Here is a 22,362-nt window from a genome sequence, read left to right on the forward strand (position 1 = left end):
CTTGGTTGCAGGAGAGCAGGAGCCTTGCAAGCTCCTGAAGTTCCCTTCCTCCTGTCTTCTCCCTGGGAAAATCCGGGCATGTTTTCTGAAACCAAATGAGGCCCCCTTGGCCTGAAGAAAGGGTTTCTGTGCGCTTCCTCTTCCCTTGAAGGGGGTCCAGGGAGGAATATGCCTCCCAGGGAAAGCAGCAATAGTTTTGTGCGCACAGAGCAACCACCCCGTCCACCCAGGACCCGCCCGAGAGCGTTTGCTGCCTGCTGGTATGTGCCTCTTCCCACCTCCCCTGCAGCCAAAAGCTTGTCAGCCCGTAGAGGGTAGGCCAGTAATGGTGGGTGGGAGCCTCAGGGCCAAGGCTGGGAGAAAGAGGGAAGGTGGCTAGACTGAAACTTAGGTGGCTAGGCAGACAAGATCATGTCGGGGAGCTGTGACCCCAGCACTGGCCAGAGATCCCGGAGTCCTCACTCCTGGTCTGGGGACCGAACCTGCCGAACTGGGCCGCCCCCTCTCCCATACGCACTCCTTGCACCTGGAGCCCGACCTATCGGCTCGCGTCTCCGCCTCCTTGGCTTCACAATCTCGCTGCTTGTCCCACCCTACCTGGACCCAGTATTGGCTGCGAACGCGACTGCACCATCCTTCTTGCTCGGCTCCGGAAGGCGCCCCGGAAGCCATGATATGTGCAGAGGGTTTGGGGTAGCTCTTCTATGCAACTGCGTGGAAATAGCGATAAAAGCCTACACCACCACCCCGCTCTCCCGCTGTCCACACGGGGCCTGGGACTCGCGCCATGGCCAGTCGGCCCTGAATGGGGTCTTCTGAGCCGCGTGCCAGCGCCATCCTCCGCCCGCAGAGATGCTGGTCCTGGCCGGATACAGCGCGCAGAAAAAGGACGAGCTGAGCCTGGCGCACGGGGACGTGGTCCGGCAGGTGTGCAATGGGCCCGCACGGGGCTGGCTGCGTGGAGAGCTGGGGGGCCGTTGTGGCCTCTTCCCCGAGTGCCTGGTGCAGGTGAGGCCGGGCCGGAGGTCGGGCGGGGGGTGGGGTGGCTCTCAGCGCGCGCCCCCGGGAGCTGAGAGCCCCCCTGCCCGTGCGCTCATTCGTAGGAGATCCCTGAGACTCTCCGCGGCTCGGGGGAGGCGCCGAAACCGCGTTGTGCGCGCCGCCGAGGTGAGAGCCAGGGCGGTGGGCGAGTGTGCGCAGCCCCCCCACCCCCACACCAGGTCTTTCCAGCTCGCCGAGACGGGCGCGGCTCTGGGCGGGACTGCGTGGCCTCTGTGCGTCCCGTGATTGGTTCTCGAGTACAATGCTCCGCCCTGGGGCGGGGCCTGGAGGTACAAGGGGGCGCTCGCGGCCCGCCCCTGCCCCCCTCAGAGGACTGGGGCTCGAGGCTCCAGCGACCTCCCTCTCGTCCGACCCCAGGTCACCCAGGTCGAATCTCCGGGCCGCCAAAGATGGTGCAAAGTGAACTTCAGCTACAGCCCGGAGCAGGCTGACGAGCTGAAGCTGCAAGCTGGGGAGATTGTGGAAGTGATAAAGGAGATGAGGGGATGAGATGATGAGAGGGTTTGGGGGGAGATGATGGAGTATGTCTCCGGATGAGGGAACATGGGTGCAGTGAGGGTGTGGATGATGGGACTGATGAGGGGCACAGAAATGGGAAAGTGGGGGAGCAAGGGAGGAGAGGGGTCATCGGGCAGAATCGGGAGAGGGGGGTGAACCAGGGTTTAAGATGCCTAGGGAGCCCCTTGGGGCAGAACCAGATGCCCCTTCGTCCTCCCCTCTCCCCAGATTGAGGACGGCTGGTGGCTGGGGAAGAAGAACGGGCAGCTGGGAGCCCTCCCATCCAACTTTGTGGAGTTGCTGGACAGTGGGCCCCCAAGTGAGACCTGGACCCTGTGACCCCGTGAACCCCTGTGACCAGACTCTACAATCTTCAGTGACCCTCCCCAGTGGCCTGAACGTGTGATCCACACATCTTGCCCCATCACCCTTTTGACCTCTCTCATGACCTAAACTGAATTAGCACCCGCCCCTAACCTCACTATCCCCCACCAGGCCTTGGTAACCCAGACATGCCTTCAATCAGCCTTGGTCCCCAGCGGGCTCCCAAGGTAAATTGGGTGGAGTGGGCAAAGAGGTGGTGAGTTCCTCTTGGCTGGGAGGGGCGGGGGTGTTGGGGGGCTCAGCTTGTTCCTCGCCCTTCCCCCACTAGCTGAGCAGCCTGACCTATGACAGCCCTCCAGACTACCTGCGGACAGGTGAGCACCCAGCCAAAGGGTCCTTCAAATCCTCCTCCCCAAGCCACTCTGACTTGGGGGGAGGGGGAACCCAGCTAGACTGATGGAGGAGGGAGCCGATGAATGGTTTGGGGAGGGGGTTTGGCTTCAGTGAACTGACCTCCCTTCAGTCTCCCACCCTGAGACCTACAGGGTCCTGTTTGACTACCATCCCGAGGCTCCAGATGAGTTGGCGCTGCGGAGGGGGGACGAGGTGAAAGTACTGAGGAAGGTGTGAAAGGCACAGGGCAGGGGAGGGCACAGGGACGGGGGTGTTGAGAAGGGTGGGCTTGGGGAAGGAAGGAGCGTGGGGATCTGGCTCACCTCCCCACGGCATCTTGCTCTCCCAGACCACAGAGGATAAGGGCTGGTGGGAAGGAGAGTCTCAAGGCAGAAGAGGACTTTTCCCAGATAACTTTGTGCTCCCACCACCCCCGGTGAGTATGAAGCCAGGCACTCAGGTGGCAAGGGGCAGGCTACGCTGGACAAAGTTGGGGGTTGTGGCTCTCACGGGACACAGCTGGAGGGCCACCCACAAATGAGGGTGGACCTAGAAATGTGAGGGCTCCTCTTCAGATTCTGACACTTCTTTTCTGCATAGATCAAGAAGCTGGTCCCACGGAAAGTGGTATCCCGGGAATCAGGTGGGTGCCCGGGAAGCCTGGGATTGGGGGGGTGATCTCTGGGAGACGATCCACCAGTCCAGTTGCTCATAAACACCCATAGTTTCCCAGTGGTCCAGTACACCCTCTTAGGAGGTACCTCCCCATGGGACTGGTAGGAGTGTATGTGGTCAGTGTTAGGAATGTGTCACTTTGTGTGTGTTAGTATGTTCCTGTTCTTCTCTCCAGAGAATGTGGTTGTCATTCTCATGAATGAATGTGTTTAGGTTTGTTTCATTTTGTAAGGAAATGTATGGATCAGTGTATCTGGGTCTTTGAGACTGTGTGTTCATGTATCTATTAAGTGTGTCAGTGAATAGTTCTGTTTATGCATCACTGTATTCGTGGGATGTGTCTTTAATTTATGTTTTAATGTAATATTTCATGTAATCAAAAACTATACATAATATATGTGTTTTCAAACTTAATAATGAGTGCCCATGGTCTGTCACCCAAACCCAAGAACTAGAAATTGCTAGTGGTTTGTGTGCTCCTCTCTTTCCCTTCTGCTACTTCCCCCACATCAAAGGTAACCCTAACCACTACCCTGAATTTTGAATAATTCCCTTGAGTTTTTAAAGGTACTCAATTTGGTATGTGCCTAATTTATTTTTGTTTGTTTTCGAGGTCTATAAAAATGGCATCATATGTTTATGGTCTTCTGGGACTTGCTGTTTCCAATCAACATTATGTTTCTAAGATTCATCCATGTTGTGTGTAGATGCAGTTCATTTCTTTTTCTCTGCTGTATACTATTCCTTGTGAGACTGAACGCAAATTATGTATCTGGTCTATTCCTGATATTGGACATTTTCGTTGTTTCTAGTTTTTATTTTTATTTTATTTTTTAATTCATTTATTGTTGTTTGCTAGAGCCAAGTAGAAAACGGCAATACTAGATGTTTAATATGTTTTAAACACAAACATTTGATAAGATACCAAGTGAAAAATGTACATTTATAAAACAGGAAACAGAAAATCTCCTTTATCTTTCCAATATAAACCAGTAGCCACTGCTGGCCCCAGGTCTGCCTCAAGCCTTCAGTCCCCTGGGAGCTGCTCTCTGGATATGGTGTGTGTTTTCAGGGACTTGCCCAGCCTCTGGCAGCAGGACTCCTGTTGCAGGAGCTGAGTAGTAAAGACAAGAGGGGCTAGGAGGGCTGTGATGAGGTTGCAAGGCTGGAACCAGAAGCAGCAGGGCTCTAGTATTTACTATTACAAATAGTGCTGCCATAGACACTATCATGTGCCTGTCTTCCAGTGTGCAGTTATAATGTTTCTCTAGGATATAGTCCCAGGAGTGGCACTGCTAGAGTGTAGGGTATGTAAATGTTCAGCTTTTATGAGGTCAAGTCACATTGGTTTCCAAAGGGATTGTACACTTTTACCACTACACCATTGGTATATAAGAGATCAAACTGATCCAAATCCTCTTCAACACTTGGTATTACCAGATTTCATTATTTTCGTGAATCTAGCACAAAATAGCATCTCATTGTGGACTTCATTTGTATTTCCCTGGTTAGTAATAATTGTTGAAGTTCTTTATATATTCTGAATTACGTGTTATACATGTTATAGATACTTTCAGTTTGTGGCTTTTCTTCTTTTTTTTAATGAGGTTTTTGATGAATAGGAGTTCTAAATTAAAAAAAAATTTTTGAAGTATAGTTGATTTACAATATTATATTAGTTTCAGGTGTACAACATAGTGATTCAAAATTTTTACAGCTTATACTCCATTTAAAGTTATTGCAGAATATTGGCTATATTCTCTGTGCTGTACAATAAATCCTTGTAGCTTATTTATTTATTTATATATCATTTGAAAAAATTAGATTCCACATATGAGTGATACCATATGATATTTGTCTTTCTCTGTTTGACTTACTTCATTTAGTGTGATAATCTCTAGGTCCACCCATGTTGCTGCAAATGGCATTATTTCATTCTTTTTTATGGCTGAGTAATATTCCATTGTATATATGTACCACATCTTCTCTATCTGTTCCTCTGTCGATGGACATTTAGGTTGTCTCCATGTCCTGGCTATTGTAAATAGTGCTGCAGTGAACATTGGGGTGCAGGTGTCTTTTTGAATTATGGTTTTATCCAGATATATGCCCAGGAGTGGGATTGGTGGAATATATGGTAGTTCTATTTTTAGTTTTTTAAGGAACCTCCATACTGTCCTCCATAGTGGTTGTACCAACTTATATTCCCACCATGTAGCTTATTTATTTGTTTGTTTATTTTTTAAAATTTATTTTTATGTGGGATCCCTGACCAGGGATTGAACCCAGGACCATGGCAGTGAAAGCACCAAGTCCTAACCACTGGACTGCCAGGGAATTCCCATTAATTATTTTACACAGAGTAGTTTGCACCTTTTAATCCCCTACCCCTATCTTGCCCCACCCGCTTCCCTCTCCCCACAGGTAACCACTAGTTTGTTCTCTATGTCTCTGAGTCTGTTTCTATTTTGTTATATTCATTTGTTTGTTTTGTTTTTTAGATCCTACATATAAGTGATAAGCACATATAAGTGATAACATACAATATTTATCTAGGAGTTAATTTTAATGCAAACATATCAATCTTATCTTTAATAGTTAGCAGGTTTTTTCTTGTTTAAGTAATCCTTCCTGCCCCAAATTCAGAAAAACAGTCGATTTATATTTTCTTTAAAACTTTTAAAGTGTTGCTTTTCATTTTTAAATGCTTTTATCTATGCAGCATTGATTTTAATGAGTGATCTAATTATACTTTTTTCCATATGGACAGTCACTTGTTCTAGCACCATTTATTATTTCTGCATGTAGTTTTATTGTGTCATTTTAAAAATTAGATATCCTTTTTATTATTTTTACAGGACTATAGAAATGCACTGATTTTTGTATATTGATTTTATAGCCACCCATGGTGCTGATAATTTCAGTAATTTATCTGTAAATCCTTAATAGGTTTTCTATGAAGACAGTCATTTAATCTGTGAGTAATGACAGTTTGGCTCTCTCCTTTCCACATCTTATATCTTTTAATTTCATTTTCTTGTTTTACTCTAGTGGCTAGGATCGCAATACAATATTGAATAGAAATAGTGATGCTGAACATCATTACCATGCTCCTGATTTTAAATGGAATGCTTCAAACTTTTTCCCTTTAACAATGATGTTTGCTTAGATCTTTTGTAGGTATATTTTTGTCTGGTTAAGGAAGGTCTTTCTGTTTCTTTTGCTTAGAAATTTTATCAAGAATGGGTGTCAAGGGCTTCCCTGGTGGCGCAGTGGTTGAGAGTCCGCCTGTCAATGCAGGGGACACAGGTTCATGCCCCGGTCCGGGAAAATCCCACATGCTGCGGAGCGGCTGGGCCATGAGCCATGGCCGCTGAGCCTGCGCGTCCAGAGCCTGTGTTCTGCAATGGGAGAGGCCACAACAGTGAGAGGGCCGCGTACCGCAAAAAAAAAAGAATGGGTGTCGAATTTTCTCAAATTGTTTATATGAATCTTTTGAAATTATTATATAGGTTTTCTTCTTTAATCTGTCAATGTAATAAAGATATTTGTAGAATTTTCTAATATTAAGCCACCCTTGTATTCCTGGGATAAATTCAAATTGGTCATGGTTTATTATTTTTTCATATACTGTTGGGATACCTTCCCAGTTTTTTTTCTTTTCCTTCAGATTTTTGCATTTGTTTTTACTGTCCTCATCTGATTATCAGTATTATACTGGCCCCATGAATGAGTTAAGGAATATGTTTTTTTGTTTTTAAAATATCTTTTAGATCTTACATAAGATGGGGATCATCTTTCCTTGAAAGCTGGTAAAACTTACTTGTACATTCATCTGGTCCTCTTTTCTTCCATTATGGGAAGATTTTAAACTACTTCAATTTCTTTATAGTTATAAGCAAGTCTGGCTTCTGGCTAAAATTCTTCCTCCCTCCCTCCCTCCCTCCCTTCCCTCCCTCTCTCCCTCTCTCTTTTCCTCTCTCTTTCTCTCTCTCTCTTTCTCTCTTTTTTTTTTAAAGTGCATAGTGTTTTTAATATATATATATATATTTTTAATTGGGGTATAGTTGTTTTACAATGTTGTGTTAGTTTCTACTGTACAGCAAAGTGAACTAGAGTTCCCTGTGCTATACAGCAGGTTCTCATTAGTTCTCTATTTTATACATATTAGTGTATATATGTTAATCCCATTCTCCCAATTCATCCCACCCCCTCCTTTCCCCCCTTGGTGTCCATACGTTTGTTTTCTACATCTGTGTCTCTTTCTCTGCCTTGCAAACCGGTTCATCTGTACCATTTTTCTAGATTCCACAAATATGCGTTAATATACATTTGTATTTCTCTTTCTGACTTACTTCACTCTGTATGACAGTCTCTAGATGCATCCATGTCTCTACAAATGACCCAATTTCGCTCCTTTTTATGGCTGAGTAATAAGCCATTGTATATATGTGTCACATCTTTATCCATTCATCTGTTGATGGGCATTTAGGTTGCTTCCATGACCTGGCTATTGTAAATAGTGCTGCAGTGAACATTGGGGTGCATGTGTCTTTTTGAATTATGGTTTTCTCTGGGTATATGCCCAGTAGTGGGATTGCTGGATCATATGGTAATTCTATTTTTAGTTTTTTTAAGGAACCTCCATACTGTTCTCCATAGTGGCTGTATCAACTTACATTCCCACCAACAGTGCAAGAGGGTTCCCTTTACTCCACACCCTCTCTAGCATTTGTTGTTTGTGGATTTTCTGATGATTCCCCTTGTAACTGGTGTGAGGTGTTACCTCATTGTAGTTTTGATTTGCATTTCTCTAATAATTAGTGATGTTAAGCAGCTTTTCATGTGCTTCTCGGCCATCTGTATGTCTTCTTTGGAGAAATGTCTATTTAGGTCTTCTGCCCATTTTTGGATTGGGTTGTTTGTTTCTTTAATATTGAGCTGCATGAGCTGTTTATATATTTTGGAGATAATCCTTTGTCCATTGATCCATTTGCAAATATTTTCTCCCATTCTGAGGGTTGTCTTTTCGTCTTGTTTTTCATTTCCTTTGCTGTGCAAAGCTTTGAAGTTTCATTAGGCCCCATTTGTTTATTTTTGTTTTTATTTCCATTACTCTAGGAAGTGGATCAAAAAAGATCTTGCTGCGATTTCTGTCAAAGAATGTTGTTCCTATGTTTTCCTCTAAGAGTTTTATAGTGTCCGGTCTTACATTTAGGTCTCTAATCCATTTTGAGTTTATTTTTGTGTACGGTGTTAGGGAGTGTTCTAATTTCCTTCTTTTACATGTAGCTGTCCAGTTTTCCCAGCACCACTTATTGAAGAGACTGTCTTTTCTCCATTGTATATCCTTGCCTCCTTTGTCGTAGATTACTTGACCATAGGTTTGTGGGTTTATCTCTGGGCTTTCTATCCTGTTCCACTGATCTATATTTCTGTTTTTGTGCCAGTACCGTATTGTCTTGATTACTGTAGCTCTGTAGTACAGTCTGAAGTCAGGGAGTCTGATTCCTCCAGCTCCATTTTTCCCCCTCAAGACTGCTTTGGCTATTCGGGGTCTTTTGTGTCTCCATACAAATTTTAAGACTTTTTGTTCTAGTTCCATAAAAAATGCCATTGGTAATTTGATAGGGATTGCATTGAATCTGTGGATTGCTTTGGGTAGTATAGGCATTTTCACAATATTGATTCTTCCAATCCAAGAACATGGTATATTTCTTCATCTGTTGGTATCATCTTTAATTTCTTTCATCAGTGTCTTATAGTTTTCTGCATACAGGTCTTTTGTCTCCCTAGGTAGGTTTATTCCTAGGTATTTTATTCTTTTTGTTGCAATGGTAAATGGGAGTGTTTCCTTAATTTCTCGTTCAGATTTTTCATCATTAGTGTATAGGAATGCCAGAGATTTCTGTGCATTAATTTTGTATCCTGCTACTTTACCAAATTCATTGATTAGCTCTAGTAGTTTTCTGGTGGCATTTTTAGAATTCTCTATGTATAGTATCATGTCATCTGCAAACAGTGACAGTTTTCTTCTTTTCCAATTTGTATTCCTTTTATTTCTTTTTCTTCTCTGATTGCCGTGGCTAGGACTTCCAAAACTGTGTTGAATAATAGTGGTGAGAATGGACATCCTTGTCTTCTTCCTGGTCTTAGAGGAAATGCTTTCAGTTTTTCACCATTGAGAAATGTTTGCTGTGGGTTTGTCATATATGGCCTTTATTATGTTGAGGTAGGTTCCCTCTATGCCCACTTTCTGGAGAGTTTTTATCATAAATGGGTGTTGAATTTTGTCAAAAGCTTTTTCTGCATCTATTCAGATGATCATATGGTTTTTATTCTTCAATTTGTTAATATGGTGTATCACATTGATTTGTGTACGTTGAAGAATTCTTGCATCCCTGGGATAAATCCCACTTGATCATGGTGTATGATCCTTTTAATGTGTTGTTGGATTCTGTTTGCTAGTATTTTGTTGAGGATTTTTGAATCTATATTCATCAGTGATATTGGTCTGTAATTTTCTTTTCCTTTTTTTTTTTTTTTTTTGTGGTACGCGGGGCTCTCACTGCTGTGGCCTCTCCCATTGCGGAGCACAGGCTCTGGACGCGCAGGCTTAGCGGCCATGGCTCACAGGCCCAGCAGCTCCGCGGCATGTGGGATCTTCCCGGACCGGGACACGAACCCGTGTCCCCTGCATCGGCAGGCGGACTCTCAACCACTGCGCCACCAGGGAAGCCCTGTAATTTTCTTTTTTTGTAGTATCTTTGTCTGGTTTTGGTATCAGGGTGGTGGTGGCCTCGTAGAATGAGTTTGGGAGTGTTCCTTCCTCTGCAATTTTTTGGAAGAGTTTGAGAAGGCTGGGTGTTAGCTCTTCTCTAAATATTAGATAGAATTCGCCTGTGAAGCCATCTAGTCCTGGACTTTTGTTTGTTGGAAGATTTTTATTCACAGTTTCAATTTCATTACTTGTGATTGGTCTGTTCATATTTTCTATTTCTTCCTGGTTCAGTCTTGGAAGGTTATACATTTCTAAGTATTTGTCCATTTCTTCCAGGTTGTCCATTTTATTGGCCTAGAGTTGCTTGTAGTAGTCTCTTAGGAGGCTTTGTATTTCTGCGGTGTCTGTTGTAACTTCTCCTTTTTCATTTCTAATTTTATTGATTTGAGTCGTCTCCCTCTTTTTCTTGATGAGTCTGACTAATGGTTTATCAATTTTGTTTACCTTCTCAGAGAACCAGCTTTTAGTTTTATTCATCTTTGCTATTGTTTTCTTTGTTTCTATTTCATTTATTTCTGCTTGATCTTTATGATTTCTTTCCCTCTGCTAACTTTGGATTTTGTTTGTTCTTCTTCCTCTAGTTACTTTAGGTGTAAGGTTAGATTGTTTATTTGAGATTTTTCTTGTTTCTTGAGGTAGGCTTGTATAGCTATAAACTTGCCTCTTAGAACTGCTTTTGCTGCATCCCATAGGTTTTGGATTGTCATGTTTTCATTGTCATTTGTCTCTAGGTATTTTTTTATTTCCTCTTTGATTTCTTCAGTGATCTCTTGGTTATTTAGTAATGTATTGTTTAGCCTCCATGTGTTTGTGTCTTTTGTGTGTTTTTTTTAAATTTATTTATTTTATTTATGGCTGCGTCGGGTCTTTATTGCTGCACACAGGCTTTCTCTAGTTGCGGCGAACGGGTCTCCCATTGTGGTGGCTTCTCTTGTTGTGGAGCACAGGCTCTAGGTGCACAGTCTTCACTAGTTGTGGTGTGCGGGCTGAGTAGTTGTGGTGCTTGGGCTTAGTTGCTCTGCGGCATGTGGGATCTTCCCTGAGCGGGGCTCGAACCCGTGTCCCCTGCATTGGCAGGTGGATTCTCAACCACTGAGCCACCAGGGAAGCCCTATGTTTTTTTTCCTGTAATCCATTTCTAATCTCATAGCGTTGTGGTCAGGAAAGATGCTTGACATGATTTCAATTTTCTTAAATTTACAGAGGCTTGCTTTGTGACCCAAGATGTGATCTATCCTGGAGAATGTTCCATGTGCACTTGAGAAGAAAGTGTAATCTGCTGTTTTTGGATGGAATGTCCTATAAATATCACTTAAATCTATCTGGTCTATTGTGTCATTTAAAGCTTCTGTTTCCTTATTTATTTTCATTTTGGATGATCTGTCCATTGGTGTAAGTGAGGTGTTAAAGTTCCCCACTATTATTGTGTACTATTGATTTCCTCTTTTATAGCTGTTAGCAGTTGCCTTATGTATTGAGGTGCTCCTATGTTGGGTGCATATATATTTATAATTGTTATGTCTTCTTCTTGGATTGATCCCTTGATCATTATGTAGTGTCCTTCCTTGTCTCTTGTAACATTCTTTATTTTAAAGTCTATTTTATCTGATATGAGTATTGCTACTCCAGCTTTCTTTTGTTTTCCATTTGCATGGAATATCTTCTTACATCCCCTCACTTTCATTCTGTATGTGTCCCTAGGTCTGAAGTGGGTCTCTTGTAGACAGCATATATATGGGTCTTGTTTTTGTATCCATTCAGTGAGCCTTTGTCTTTTGGTTGGAGCATTTAATCCATTCACGTTTAAGGTAATTATCGATATGTATGTTTCTATGACCATTTTCTTAATTATTTTGGGTTTGTTTTTGTAGGTCCTTTTCTTCTCTTGTGTTTCCCACTTAGAGAAGTTCCTTTAGCATTTGTTGTAGAGCTGGTTTGGTGGTGCTGAATTCTCTTAGCTTTTGCTTGTCTGTAAAGCTTTTGATTTCTCCATCGAATCTGAATGAAATCCTTGCCGGGTAGAGTAATCTTGGTTGTAGGTTCTTTCCTTTCATCACTTTAAGTATATCATGCCACTCCCTTCTGGCTTGTAGAGTTTCTGCTGAGAAATCAGCTGTTAACCTTATGGGAGTTCCCTTGTATGTTATTTGTCATTTTTCCCTTGCTGCTTTCAATAATTTTTCTTTGTCTTTAATTTTTGCCAATTTGATTACTATGTGTCTTGGCGTGTTTCTCCTTGGGTTTCTCCTGTTTGGGACTCGCTGTGCTTCCTTGACTTGGGTGGCTATTTCCTTTCCCACGTTAAGGAAGTTTTCAACTGTAATCTCTTCAAATATTTTCTTGGGTCCTTTCTCTGTCTCTTCTCCTTCTGGGACCCCTATAATGTGAATGTTGTTGCATTTAATGTTGTCCTAGAGGTCTCTTAGGCTGTCTTCATTTCTTTTCATTCTTTTTTCTTTATTCTGTTCCACAGCAGTGAATTCCACCATTCTTTCTTCCAGGTCACTTATCCATTCTTCTGCCTCAGTTATTCTGCTATTGATTCCTTCTAGTGTGGTTTTCATTTCAGTTATTGTATTGTTCATCTCTGTTTGTTTGTTCTTTTATTCTTCTAGGTCTTTGTTAAACGTTTCTTGCATCTTCTCGATCTTTGCCTCCATTCTTTTTCCGAGGTCCTGGATCATCTTCACTATCACTATTCTGAATTCTTTTTCTGGAAGGTTGCCTATCTCCACTTCATTTAGTTGTTTTTCTGGGGTTTTATCTTGTTCCTTCATCTGGTACATAGCCCTCTGCCTTTTCATCTTGTCTATCTTTCTGTGAATGTGGTTTTTGTTCCACAGGCTGCAGGATTGTAGTTCTTCTTGCTTCTGCTGTCTGCCCTCTCACCTTTGTTTTTTTACTCTAGTTTGTCAGTCTTTTTCTTTGGTGATAAATTGATGAGTTTAGACTATATTAATCATAATTATTTTACTATTTTTAAATGTTTATTTTCTCCTTTTTTTCTTATTTCACTTTTTTCATTAATTTAGAATTAGTACACTTTATTGTTATTATTTTAGTGGTTGCTCTTGAAATTTGCCATGTATATTTAACTTAACAAGTCTAAATTCAAAATCTTAACCTTTCTCCTGAACAAAATCTCCAACTATTATTTTTGAATTATTTCTCCTTTCAATCCTGTCAGTGTTTGCTTTATATATTTTGAGGCTTTGTTGTTAGGCGCATGTATATTTGTCATTGTTATCCCTTCCTGATGTACTTACCTGTTTATCATTATAACCTCTCCCTCTTTGTCTTCAGTAATTTTTCTCATCTTGAAGTTTGTTTTGTCTGATATTAATAGATGGTTATTATTATAGTTACTATTTATGTGATATATCTTTCTCCAGTCTTTTACTGTCAACCTATTTGTGTCTTTGAATCCGTTGTCCACAGTATATAGCTGGATCTTGCTTTTTAAATTCAATTTGACAATCTCTGCCTTTTATTGGGGTGTTTAGGTTAAGAGTTAGCAAATTATGGTCTGTGGGCCAAATCTGGCCTGCCATCTTTTTTGGGGAATGGGGGTGAACAGCTTTATTGAGATATATTGACATACCATACAATTCACTCATTTAAATGTACAATCCGGTGGTGTTTAGTAGAGTCATAGTTGTGCAACACCACCACAATCAATTTTAGAATGTTTTCATCACCCACTGTACTCTTTAGCCATTACCCCACCAGTCTCCCCATTCTCCCCTCCTCATCCCAAGACAACCACTAATCTACTTTGTCTTGATAGATCTGCCTACATTTCATATACATGATATAATACAATATATGGTCTTCTTAATGGGCTTCCTTCACGTCAAATAATGTTTTCAGGGTTTAACCATTTTGTAGTATGTGTTGTACTTCATTCCTTTTTATTGCCCAGTAATATTCTATTGTATCACTTTTTCCATTCATTTGTTGATGGATATTTGGATTGTTTCTACTTTTTGGCTATGAACTTTATTAGTGTACAAGATTTTATGTGGACGTGTTTCCATTTCTCTTGGGTATATACCTATGAAAGGAATTGCTAGGTGATATGATAACTCTGGTTTAACTTTGGGAAGAACTGGCAGACTGTTTTCCAAAGTGGTTGCACCATTTTATATTCCCACCAACAGTGTATGAGGGCTCCAGTTTCTCCACATTCACACCAGTACTTGTTATTATCTGTCTTTTGATTGTAACCATCCTAGTGGGTATGAAATGCTACCTCATTGTGGTTTTGCTTTGCATTTCTTTGATAGCTAATGATGTTGAAAAAATCTATCTGAGTCCTTTGCCCATTTTTTAATTGGGTTGACTTTTTACTGTTGAGTTGTTGGAGTTCTTTATATTTTCTAGATAAAAGGCCCTTATCATATGTATGATTTGCTAATATTTTCCCCCATTCTTTGGGTTGTCTTTTCACTTTCTTGATGCTGTCCTTTGTGCACAAAAGTTTAAAATTTTGATGAAGTCCCACTGCCCTATTTTTTCTTTGGTTGCTTGTGCTTTTGGTGTCATATCAATGAAACCAATGCCAAATCCAAGGTTGCACCCCATATATATATATTTTTAATGCAAATGGTCCTGAGAGATTAAACTGTTGATTTGATGCTTATTCATACACACGTGTAAAGGACTGACGAGGAAGCCTTTCTTTTTTATAAATTTATTTATTTATTTAGGCTGTGCTGGGTCTTCATTTCTGTGTGGGGGCTTTCTCTAGTTGTGGCGAGTGGGGGCCACTCTTCATCGCGGTGCGTTCGCCTCTCCTTGTCGCGGCCTCTCGTGTTGCAGAACACAAGCTCCAGACGCGCAGGCTCAGCGGCCATGGCTCACGGGCCCAGTTGCTCCGCGGCATGTGGGATCCTCCCAGACCAGGGCCTGAACCCGTGTCCCCTGCACTGGCAGGCAGACTCTCAACCACTGCGCCACCAGGGAAGCCCTGCACCCCATATTGATTGAGTTCTCTTCAACCATGGCAGTAAAGCTGTTCATCCTCCACCTATCCCACCCTGGAGAACATCCACATGGACCAAGGCAGTAGGGGGTGGGGGAGGGATGGGAGCAGGCAAGAACGCTGTCAAGCACAAGTGCTTCTCCAATTATTTTATGTCTTTGGTCAGTATCCAAGCACTGAAATGGTTGTTCTGCCATTTTTATCCAGCTTTATAGTTGCTGTGTGGACAGAGTATTTAACCACCACCTACCTCACTCGGCCATAGTCAAACCCTGCTTCTATTACCTCTTCCTTTGAACATTGCTTTCAAATTTTCACTCCTTGTCTCATTCTACTTCTAGTTTACTAATTCTCTCTCTAGATTTTTATCTAGGTTTAATCTGCCGTTTAACCTACACATTGCATTTTATTTCATATATGCTATTTATCATCTCTAGTAGTACAGAATTCTTTTTTTTTTTTCCCTGCAAAATCTTCCTGTTTATTCCTAACGGTCCTTTTGTTGCATGCTCATCCTTTATTTCTTCAAATATACTCTATGTAGCTATGCTGTGTTCTTTTCCTGACACTTCCAGTATCTGCTGTGTGTTGCGTCTGCTGACTCCTGCTCTCAGTGGCCTGCCCTCTCGTGTGTTTTAGGATCTTTGTGTATGATCTCAGTGTGGGGGAGTTCTGTACACCTCTGTAGGGGAAAACTTCTTCCGGCGAGGACTCGCTTTTACTTCTGCTAGTAGCCAGAGGGCACCAACCACCGGAGACCACTTCCGCCGTCTGGAAGAAGGTGGTGCAAGGCTCTCGCTGCTGTCTGGCTACCGAGCTCTGGGCCTGTGATGAGCCAAAGGAGCAGAACATGGGGCACCTGCTCCTCATCACTGGCCCCAGGCTCTGTAGCCGCAAAGTCGTGCTGCCCTCTCACTTCCTTTCTGGCCCCAGTTCCTCCCTTTTTTGTGGGCTTCTCCTACCTCTTTTATGTCCAACAGTGCCTTAAAATTGTATTCTAAGCAGGATATAATTGCTCTCTAGCGGGAGGCCCCCACAGAGCACCTGACCAGCCACACTACAAGAAGCAGGAGTCAAAGTTAACATTTGCTGAGCTTTGACTATATGGCAGACGCTAAGCACCTCACGTGGATTAAGTCACTCAAACCTCACAACAGCCCTGTGTGTATTCTTGTTATCCATGTTTAATGGATGAGGACATGAGGGCACAGAAAGGTTAAATTACCAACCAAGTTCTCACACAACCGGTGAGTAATAGAGCAGGAATTCCAAGTCTGCTGTCTGGCTATAGGATCCATGCTCTCGCCCACTGCGACCCACAGTCAGGGGATTTTGTTTGTATCTGTGTGTGATAGTGTGTGTGCAAGTCAATTTCAGCATGTGTGCGTGTGCCAGAGTAGCTGTTCCTGTGTCCGTGGATATGAATGGCACTTGCGTGACTGCCTTCAGATGCTCACTCTGATGTCGCCTTCTCAGGACCGTCTCATTTAAAATCATACATTCCCCTGCTTATTCGTCCTCTGTACTACTAATAAATCCCTAACACACTACACAGTTTACTCCTTTTGTTTACGTCTGCTTCCCCAGTAGAACATGAGCTCATTCTGGCTGCTGTGGGGAGAGCACACCGTAAGCAGGGTGGGTGCAGCCCAAGCCCAGGTGGGAGGCTGCTGCGACAGTCCTAGTGAAGACGGTGTGACTCAATCTAGAGTGCTTAGTGGTGGAGGTGGGGATGAGTGGCTGGATTCAGGATGTGTTTAGAGCACACAGGACTTACTGATGGTTTGCATGTGCAGCATACGGAAATAAAGGCGTCAGGGAGGACTCCTCACTTTGTCGTCTGAGTGAGTGGGCGAGATGGGGAGCAGTGGGAGAGGGGCAGATTCTGAGGGCAAGGAGGTTGGGAAGCAAGAGTTTAGTTCTGGCTATGGTAAGTGTGTGATGCTAAGTTAAGTGGAAATATTGAGAGGGCTGTCGGGTATGAGTCTGGAGTTCAGAGAAGAGGAAGGGGCTAGAGATGAAAATTTAGGAGTTGTTGGCTTATTGATGATAATAAAACCCGTAAGACTGGGTGAGATCTCTTAGGGAGTAGATGTGATAGAGAAGACAGAAGGGAGTGTGGACTGGAAGGGGGAAGGATGTTGCCTTGGTCCAGGAAGGAGAAGCGTCTGAACCAGCCATGGGCACTGAGCCGAGTACAGGTCTTTGAAAAGCACGGATTAAAAACCGGCAGGATTCGGAGCCATCTCCCCACGAAGCCTTCCCTGAGGACTCTTTGGGGTGCTCCCATGGTCAATGTCCCCAGAGCTCCCAGGAGGCAGGGTCCAATATAATTCATCTCCTGTCACTAGTCCCCTGTGCACAGCACAGTGACTCTTAGGTGAATGGATGAGTGCACAAATGCCCCACTCCCCTCTCCCCTCCCAGCTCCTATTAAGGAACCCAAGAAGATGATGCCCAGAACAGCCCTCCCTACGGTCCAGAAGCTGGTGACAGCCCCGACTGGGCCAAGCGAAGCCAAGTAAGGAGCAGGGTGGCGGAGGGGGAAAGAGGAGGGTACAGAAGAAATGCTGCTCCCTGCCCCCATCCCCGGTTCTGATGGAGAAATGTTTCAGGCCATCTTGGACACCCAGTGGAGACAGTCAGAAGCGCCCTTCCCGAAACTGCAGTAAGTGTCGATGCCTCCCTGCAGTGGGGTGAGGCCTGGGGTGTTGTGCTGAGGGACAGAGATGGGGAGAGGCTTGGGGTCCAAGTAGGCCCGGGCCCCTGAGGGTCTGCTCTCACAGGCTCCAGCAGCAGTTTCCTCAGTGGGTGTCCAGGCCAGAGTGGCAGAAAGCGAGCCCAAACCCAGGCTTCACAGCAGCACTCTGCAGCCGGTCAGGTGAGAGGCCTAAGACATGGGAGAGTGGGGATCTTGGGCAGAGTCTGGTTCTCAGGGGTGTGGTGTGAAGGATCCCAGGCCAAGGGGAACCAGACTCAAACTGTCCAGGTACCCAGCCCTCGGCTGCGACCTCACCCCCATCCCCACAGGGCGAAGAGCAGAGCAGCCTTACAAAGGCCCCTCGTGTGAATAAAACCCCAACTCTGGACAAGACCCCCAGCCTAGAGAAGACCCCATCTCCGGATAAGGCCGGCAGCCCAGAGAAGACCTCATCTCTGGACAATGCCCGCAGCCCGGAGAAGACCTTGTCTCCAGATAAGGCCCCCACTCCAGAGGAATGCCTAACTTCAGATAAGGTCCCTATCCTAGAGGAGACCTCAACGCTGGAGGACAAAGCCCCCAGACCAGACAGGGTCTTTTCTGTGCATGAGGTCCCGGTCCCAGAAGTCCCAAAGATGGCCCCTCCTGGGGACGAGGCCCACACCCTAGGAAAGGTCTTGACCACCAAACAGGTGCTCTCTGAAGAGGCCTCCACCCGAGACAACACTCAGTTCCATCACTTCTCTCCGGAGGAAGCCCTGCTAAACGCCAGGTCTCTTGGGGCCAGTGGGGCTCAATCCCAAGAGGAGGTTCACATGCCAGAGGAGCATCCCCTCTGCACGGTGAAACGTCCCCTGGATAAGAGGGACAGCTCCCCTCTCCAGTCCGAGTCCGAGTCCAAGTCAGGGTCTACGCCTGCCCTTGAGAAGGCCCATCTCCAGGAAGAGGCTACCACTCTCCTGGAGGAGGCACCAGCGAAGGATGAGGCTACCCCCAAAGAGGAGGTGTCCCCCGAAGAGGTATCCCCTGCTCAGAAGAATCCACATCCTATCGTGCTGACTCCAGAGCCCCAAATGACTCCCACCCTCCACCCCTCGGCCCCGCAAAATCTCACAGATAGCAAAAGTGACAGAGACGACATGATGAGGATAAAGGACGAGGTGGAGGCTTTAAGGAGGTCGCTGGAGCTGATGGGGGTGCAGCTGGAGTAAGTGGGGAGGGGTGAGGAGAGGGGTGCGGGCTCTAGGCCTGCCCGGCCCACCCCTTCCCCTCGGTCTCGCGTCCGCAGAAAGAAGCTGACTGACATCTGGGAGGAGCTGAAGAGCGAGAGAGAGAAGCGCGTGTTGCTGGAGGTGGGCGGGGTGCGGGTCCCCTGCGGGGCGGGGGTGGGGTGGGGGTGGGTGGCTGGCACTCCCCAGACGCCCTCTCTCCACTAGGTTCAGATGACACGGAGGACCCAGGAGTCCCGGAACCTGGGCTCCATCCACGCGCAGACGCAGACGCACTGAGGGTGGGCCCGGGAGGGACTACGGCGGGACCTGGAGCGAAGTCGGGCTCCGGCCACCCACGTCCTTGCACACGATTTTGGGAAACGCAAGAAAGTAAACTCTGCCGTGTACGCGCGCCACGCCTCCCTGGTCCCTGCGGGGCGGGGTCTGCGCGGCGGGGCGGGGCTGGCGTTCTGCGCTCCCGTCCCTCCGCTTTCCTGGCAGCCGCTCCTGGGCACATCTGGCCAACATGTGGCTTCCATTACCGTTCCCAAGGCCTGCGCATGGCTATTTTTATCCACCGGATGGCGAGGGGGGAGGGTGTCTCCTTCGGACGCTAGTCCCCGCGCTGGAGAAATGGCCGGCAGGAGGGGCCCAGGAGGGGTCGGGCCTCTGCCCGGGGGCCGGATTCCAGAATCCAGCTGTGCGCCAGGGGAGGGCTCTCCAGCCCGGAACCCTCCCAGTTGCCTTCACTGTCCGCTCTGGAACGCAGTGACACACGAACTCCACAGGCCAGCTCAGGCACCCCAGGTTACATTGGGCCTAATAGCGCCTGAGCGTCAAGGTTAGGGTTCCGAGGCCTTGTGTGCGTGCGCGCGCGCGTGTGTGTGTGTGTGATTGCAATGATGCAGAAAACGAGGGCATTTGTAGGGACAGGGGCAACGTGTACCCGGGCGTTTGACGGTAAGGAATGCAGTTGTAAGGAATGCGGTTGATTTTTGTGTGTGCGCCTGTGGTGAGGCGGTGGAGTGTGGGTGCAGGAGTGTGTTTTTGCCATGTGTGAACTGAACGCAAGCATGTGTGCTGAGGCGTCGGGTGGGTGGAAGGAGGTGGTCAGCCTGGTAAAGGGGTCTCAGCCCTGGGGCCCCCTGCATGGCAAGAGCTTGGGAGTCATTGGGGGAAGGATAACAGAGGGAGACTGAGTCACTGAGAATGCAGCTTTCATTGGTCACGTCACCTCTTAACCGTCCCCCAGAGAGGGGATGGGGACCCTGCGTCCTGCCCTACCCCCAGGGCCTTCTGGCTGGACGGGGGAAGGGTGTCTCCCAGGGGACGGGAATCCAGGCCCAACAGCACCAGGGGAGCCGTGGGGGCGGGGCCTCCATAGCACCGTGGGCAGGGGCAGTCCAAAGGTCCTGGGGCAGCTCGAAGCCCCTGTGCATATCCAGTACGCTCTGGGGGCCGGTCAGTAATAGTGCATGCGGCCCAGGGTGCCCGTGCCCGTGGGGCTGGGCCCCAGCGTGCCGGTGCCCAGCAGGTCTGGCTGTCCAGTGCGCCAGATCTCCCGCAGGATCCGTTCCCGCTCCTCTAGCCGCTGCGCCCGCTCCAGCTCCTCCGCCGAAGTGAAGACGTTGACGCTCAGGGGCCCGTCGGGCTCCGTGGACACCTCGGGGCCCGGCCGAGTCACCGTATCCTCATCGTCGTCGTCGTCGTCGTCCTCGGCCTCCAGGGTGCTGCTGCGGGGGTCCCGGCGCGGAGTGGGCCCTCGGGGCCGCGGGCGGGGTGCACAGGAGATGCTGATGACTAGTAGGCACAGGGTGAGCAGCAGGCCAAAGCAGACACCCAGCACGAAGTAGAGGCCGAAGCTCTCGGGGTTAGCTGGGGGTCAGAGGGCAGAAGTCACGGAGGGGGCCTGGCGCGTGGGAGTCATCCCATCTCTAAAAGACTCCAGGTTCTAAGTTTGGGGGGCAAGGACAGTACCCTCTATTTGAGGGACCTTAGGTAGCCGCCATCGGGAAGTCGGGGGAGTGGGGGGCGGTTTGGGAGTAAGTGACTGGTTGAGGGTGGTTACAGTGGCAGGGGCGTGGAGGAGGGGAGGGAAGGGGTGGAGTGGGGCCTGAGGAGGCAGGGAGGGGTCCAGGTCCCGGGGTCTGCCCTCACCGCGGATGTGTGCGTAGGCCGCCAGGCTGTTGCTGAGCAACTCCATGTCCCTTCGGGGGGCATCCATGCTTCTCTGGGGGAGCAGCTCCCCTGTCAGCCTGCGAGGTCAGCAAGGTCAGACCCTTCTCCCCCTCTGGAGCCGACCCTGACCCCGCTTTCTCCTCGGGGCAGCTCTGCTCCCTGGAAGGGCAGCCCCAGCCAGGCTCCACCCTGGAGAGAGCGGCTTCCTAACTTCGTTGCCGACCTGGGCCCTGGCTGGGGGACCCTTCCTCTGGGCGCAGACGCCCCAACACCTGAGGGTCGGGGGAGTGAGCCGCAGGAGGCTCCGTCCCCTGGTGGGTTCCCCAAACGAGGCCCGCTTTCGCCGTCCGGGAATCGGGATGGAGGAGAGAGACGCGGGCGCCTTCCTTACTCCCTGGGCGGGCTCCGGGAAGGGAAGCCGCCTCCCGCTCCCATCCCGCCCGCCCGGCGGGGACCCCCGGGCCCGGAGGCCCGGGCTCACTCACCGTCAGCGCCCCGCTTCCCCGCTGCCCGGCCCCGGCGCGTCCGGCGGCCGCAGACACCCGGGGCCCGGCCGCTCCCGCCCCGTCCGGTCCCGGTCACCTGCCCGCCCGGCTCGGATCCCAGGCCGCGGCAGCGCGGGCCGGACAAGGGCCGATGGACCAGCCGGCGGAAAGTTTCCTCCGAGGAAAGAGGAGGGACTGGGCGGGGCGGGGCGGGGGAGGCGGGGAGGAAAAGGGCCGGGAGAGGAAGGGGAGAGGAGGGCTGCAGGGAGGAGGGGTGGGGTGGGGCCGAGGCCTGAGGGGCCGTCTGCTCCCCGACAGGAAACCGCTGGGGAGGCCGGTTGCAGGAACCCGCCCCCAGGCTGCTAATAACAACAATAATAATGAGGATGGAGTTCTCCCTAGGTGCCAGGCAGTGTTAGATCCTTTACAATATTTTTTCATTTAATCCTAACAACCCTATAACGTGGGGACCATTATCCCCACTTGACAGATGAGTCAACTGAGTCACAGAGGGATTGAATAACTTAACCCAGACGGTCAGGATTTGAATCCACTGTTCTCTGACCATGGGCTCTTAACCCCTTCCCTAAACCTTGCTCTTCCTCCCAGGAGGCCCCCTCACCCAGGGAAGACTGCCCCTTTCCCTAGCTCAGATTCCAACCCTCCCCCAGACCCTCAGCCACAATCTAGGGCCGGGGCTCTCATCCCCTCCTCCCAGGGCCCAGGCAGTGAGTGTGGCCAGCTGGCCCAGCTCTGGTCACGCAGGGTTAATGAATGTTGGACTCTGGCTTCAAGCCAGGCCCAGGCCAGCCTTGCAGAACCGAGCCTGGGGCCTCCGCTGGCCCCTGTGCTCTTCTGCACCGGGGCAGAGGTGTGTTTGGTTCTGGGCTAAACCTGCTGGTGCACGTGCACGCATCTCCACGCAGGCTCAGGGCTTGTGCCTGCAGTGTGTGTGTGATCAGCATGCAGCCGGGTCTTCTTCCTGCCCAGACTCCCAGGCCCCCGCTTTTGGGCCCCCCTTCCTGCGCTGGGATGGGGTGAGGGGGAGGCCTTCTTGGCAGGAGCCTTAG

General features: G+C 48.0%; 2 protein-coding genes across 6 annotated transcripts; one reads left to right on the top strand and one right to left on the bottom strand.

Annotated features, from left to right (window-relative positions):
• Positions 1–22: 22 nt before the first annotated feature.
• Positions 23–19,168, top strand: SH3D21 (SH3 domain containing 21). 5 transcript variants are annotated; one of them, XM_060019380.1, is made up of 16 exons: positions 23–260; positions 851–1,008; positions 1,104–1,331; positions 1,420–1,537; positions 1,787–1,879; positions 2,056–2,111; positions 2,213–2,258; positions 2,408–2,508; positions 2,627–2,713; positions 2,878–2,920; positions 17,145–17,238; positions 17,333–17,385; positions 17,504–17,598; positions 17,748–18,625; positions 18,707–18,770; positions 18,855–19,168. In XM_060019380.1, the coding sequence occupies exons 2-16, from the start codon at positions 853–855 to the stop codon at positions 18,924–18,926; spliced, it is 2,184 nt and encodes a 727-aa protein (XP_059875363.1). In that variant the 5' UTR covers positions 23–260; positions 851–852; the 3' UTR covers positions 18,927–19,168. The 5 variants fall into 5 exon arrangements, with proteins under 5 accessions (XP_059875363.1, XP_059875382.1, XP_059875353.1 ...); XM_060019399.1 differs by having other exon boundaries at positions 1,104–1,167; XM_060019370.1 differs by lacking the exon at positions 23–260 and having other exon boundaries at positions 693–1,008.
• A 642-nt stretch (positions 19,169–19,810) lies between these two features.
• On the bottom strand, positions 19,811–21,476 carry EVA1B (eva-1 homolog B). Its single transcript, XM_060003758.1, has 3 exons — positions 21,293–21,476; positions 20,787–20,884; positions 19,811–20,504 (listed from the first exon to the last, which is right to left on the bottom strand). Exons 2-3 carry the CDS (start codon positions 20,851–20,853, stop codon positions 20,092–20,094), a joined length of 480 nt encoding a protein of 159 aa, XP_059859741.1. The 5' UTR covers positions 20,854–20,884; positions 21,293–21,476; the 3' UTR covers positions 19,811–20,091.
• Positions 21,477–22,362: the final 886 nt, after the last annotated feature.

Source organism: Delphinus delphis, chromosome 1, assembly GCF_949987515.2.
Source record: "Delphinus delphis chromosome 1, mDelDel1.2, whole genome shotgun sequence".
NCBI lineage: Eukaryota > Metazoa > Chordata > Mammalia > Artiodactyla > Delphinidae > Delphinus > Delphinus delphis.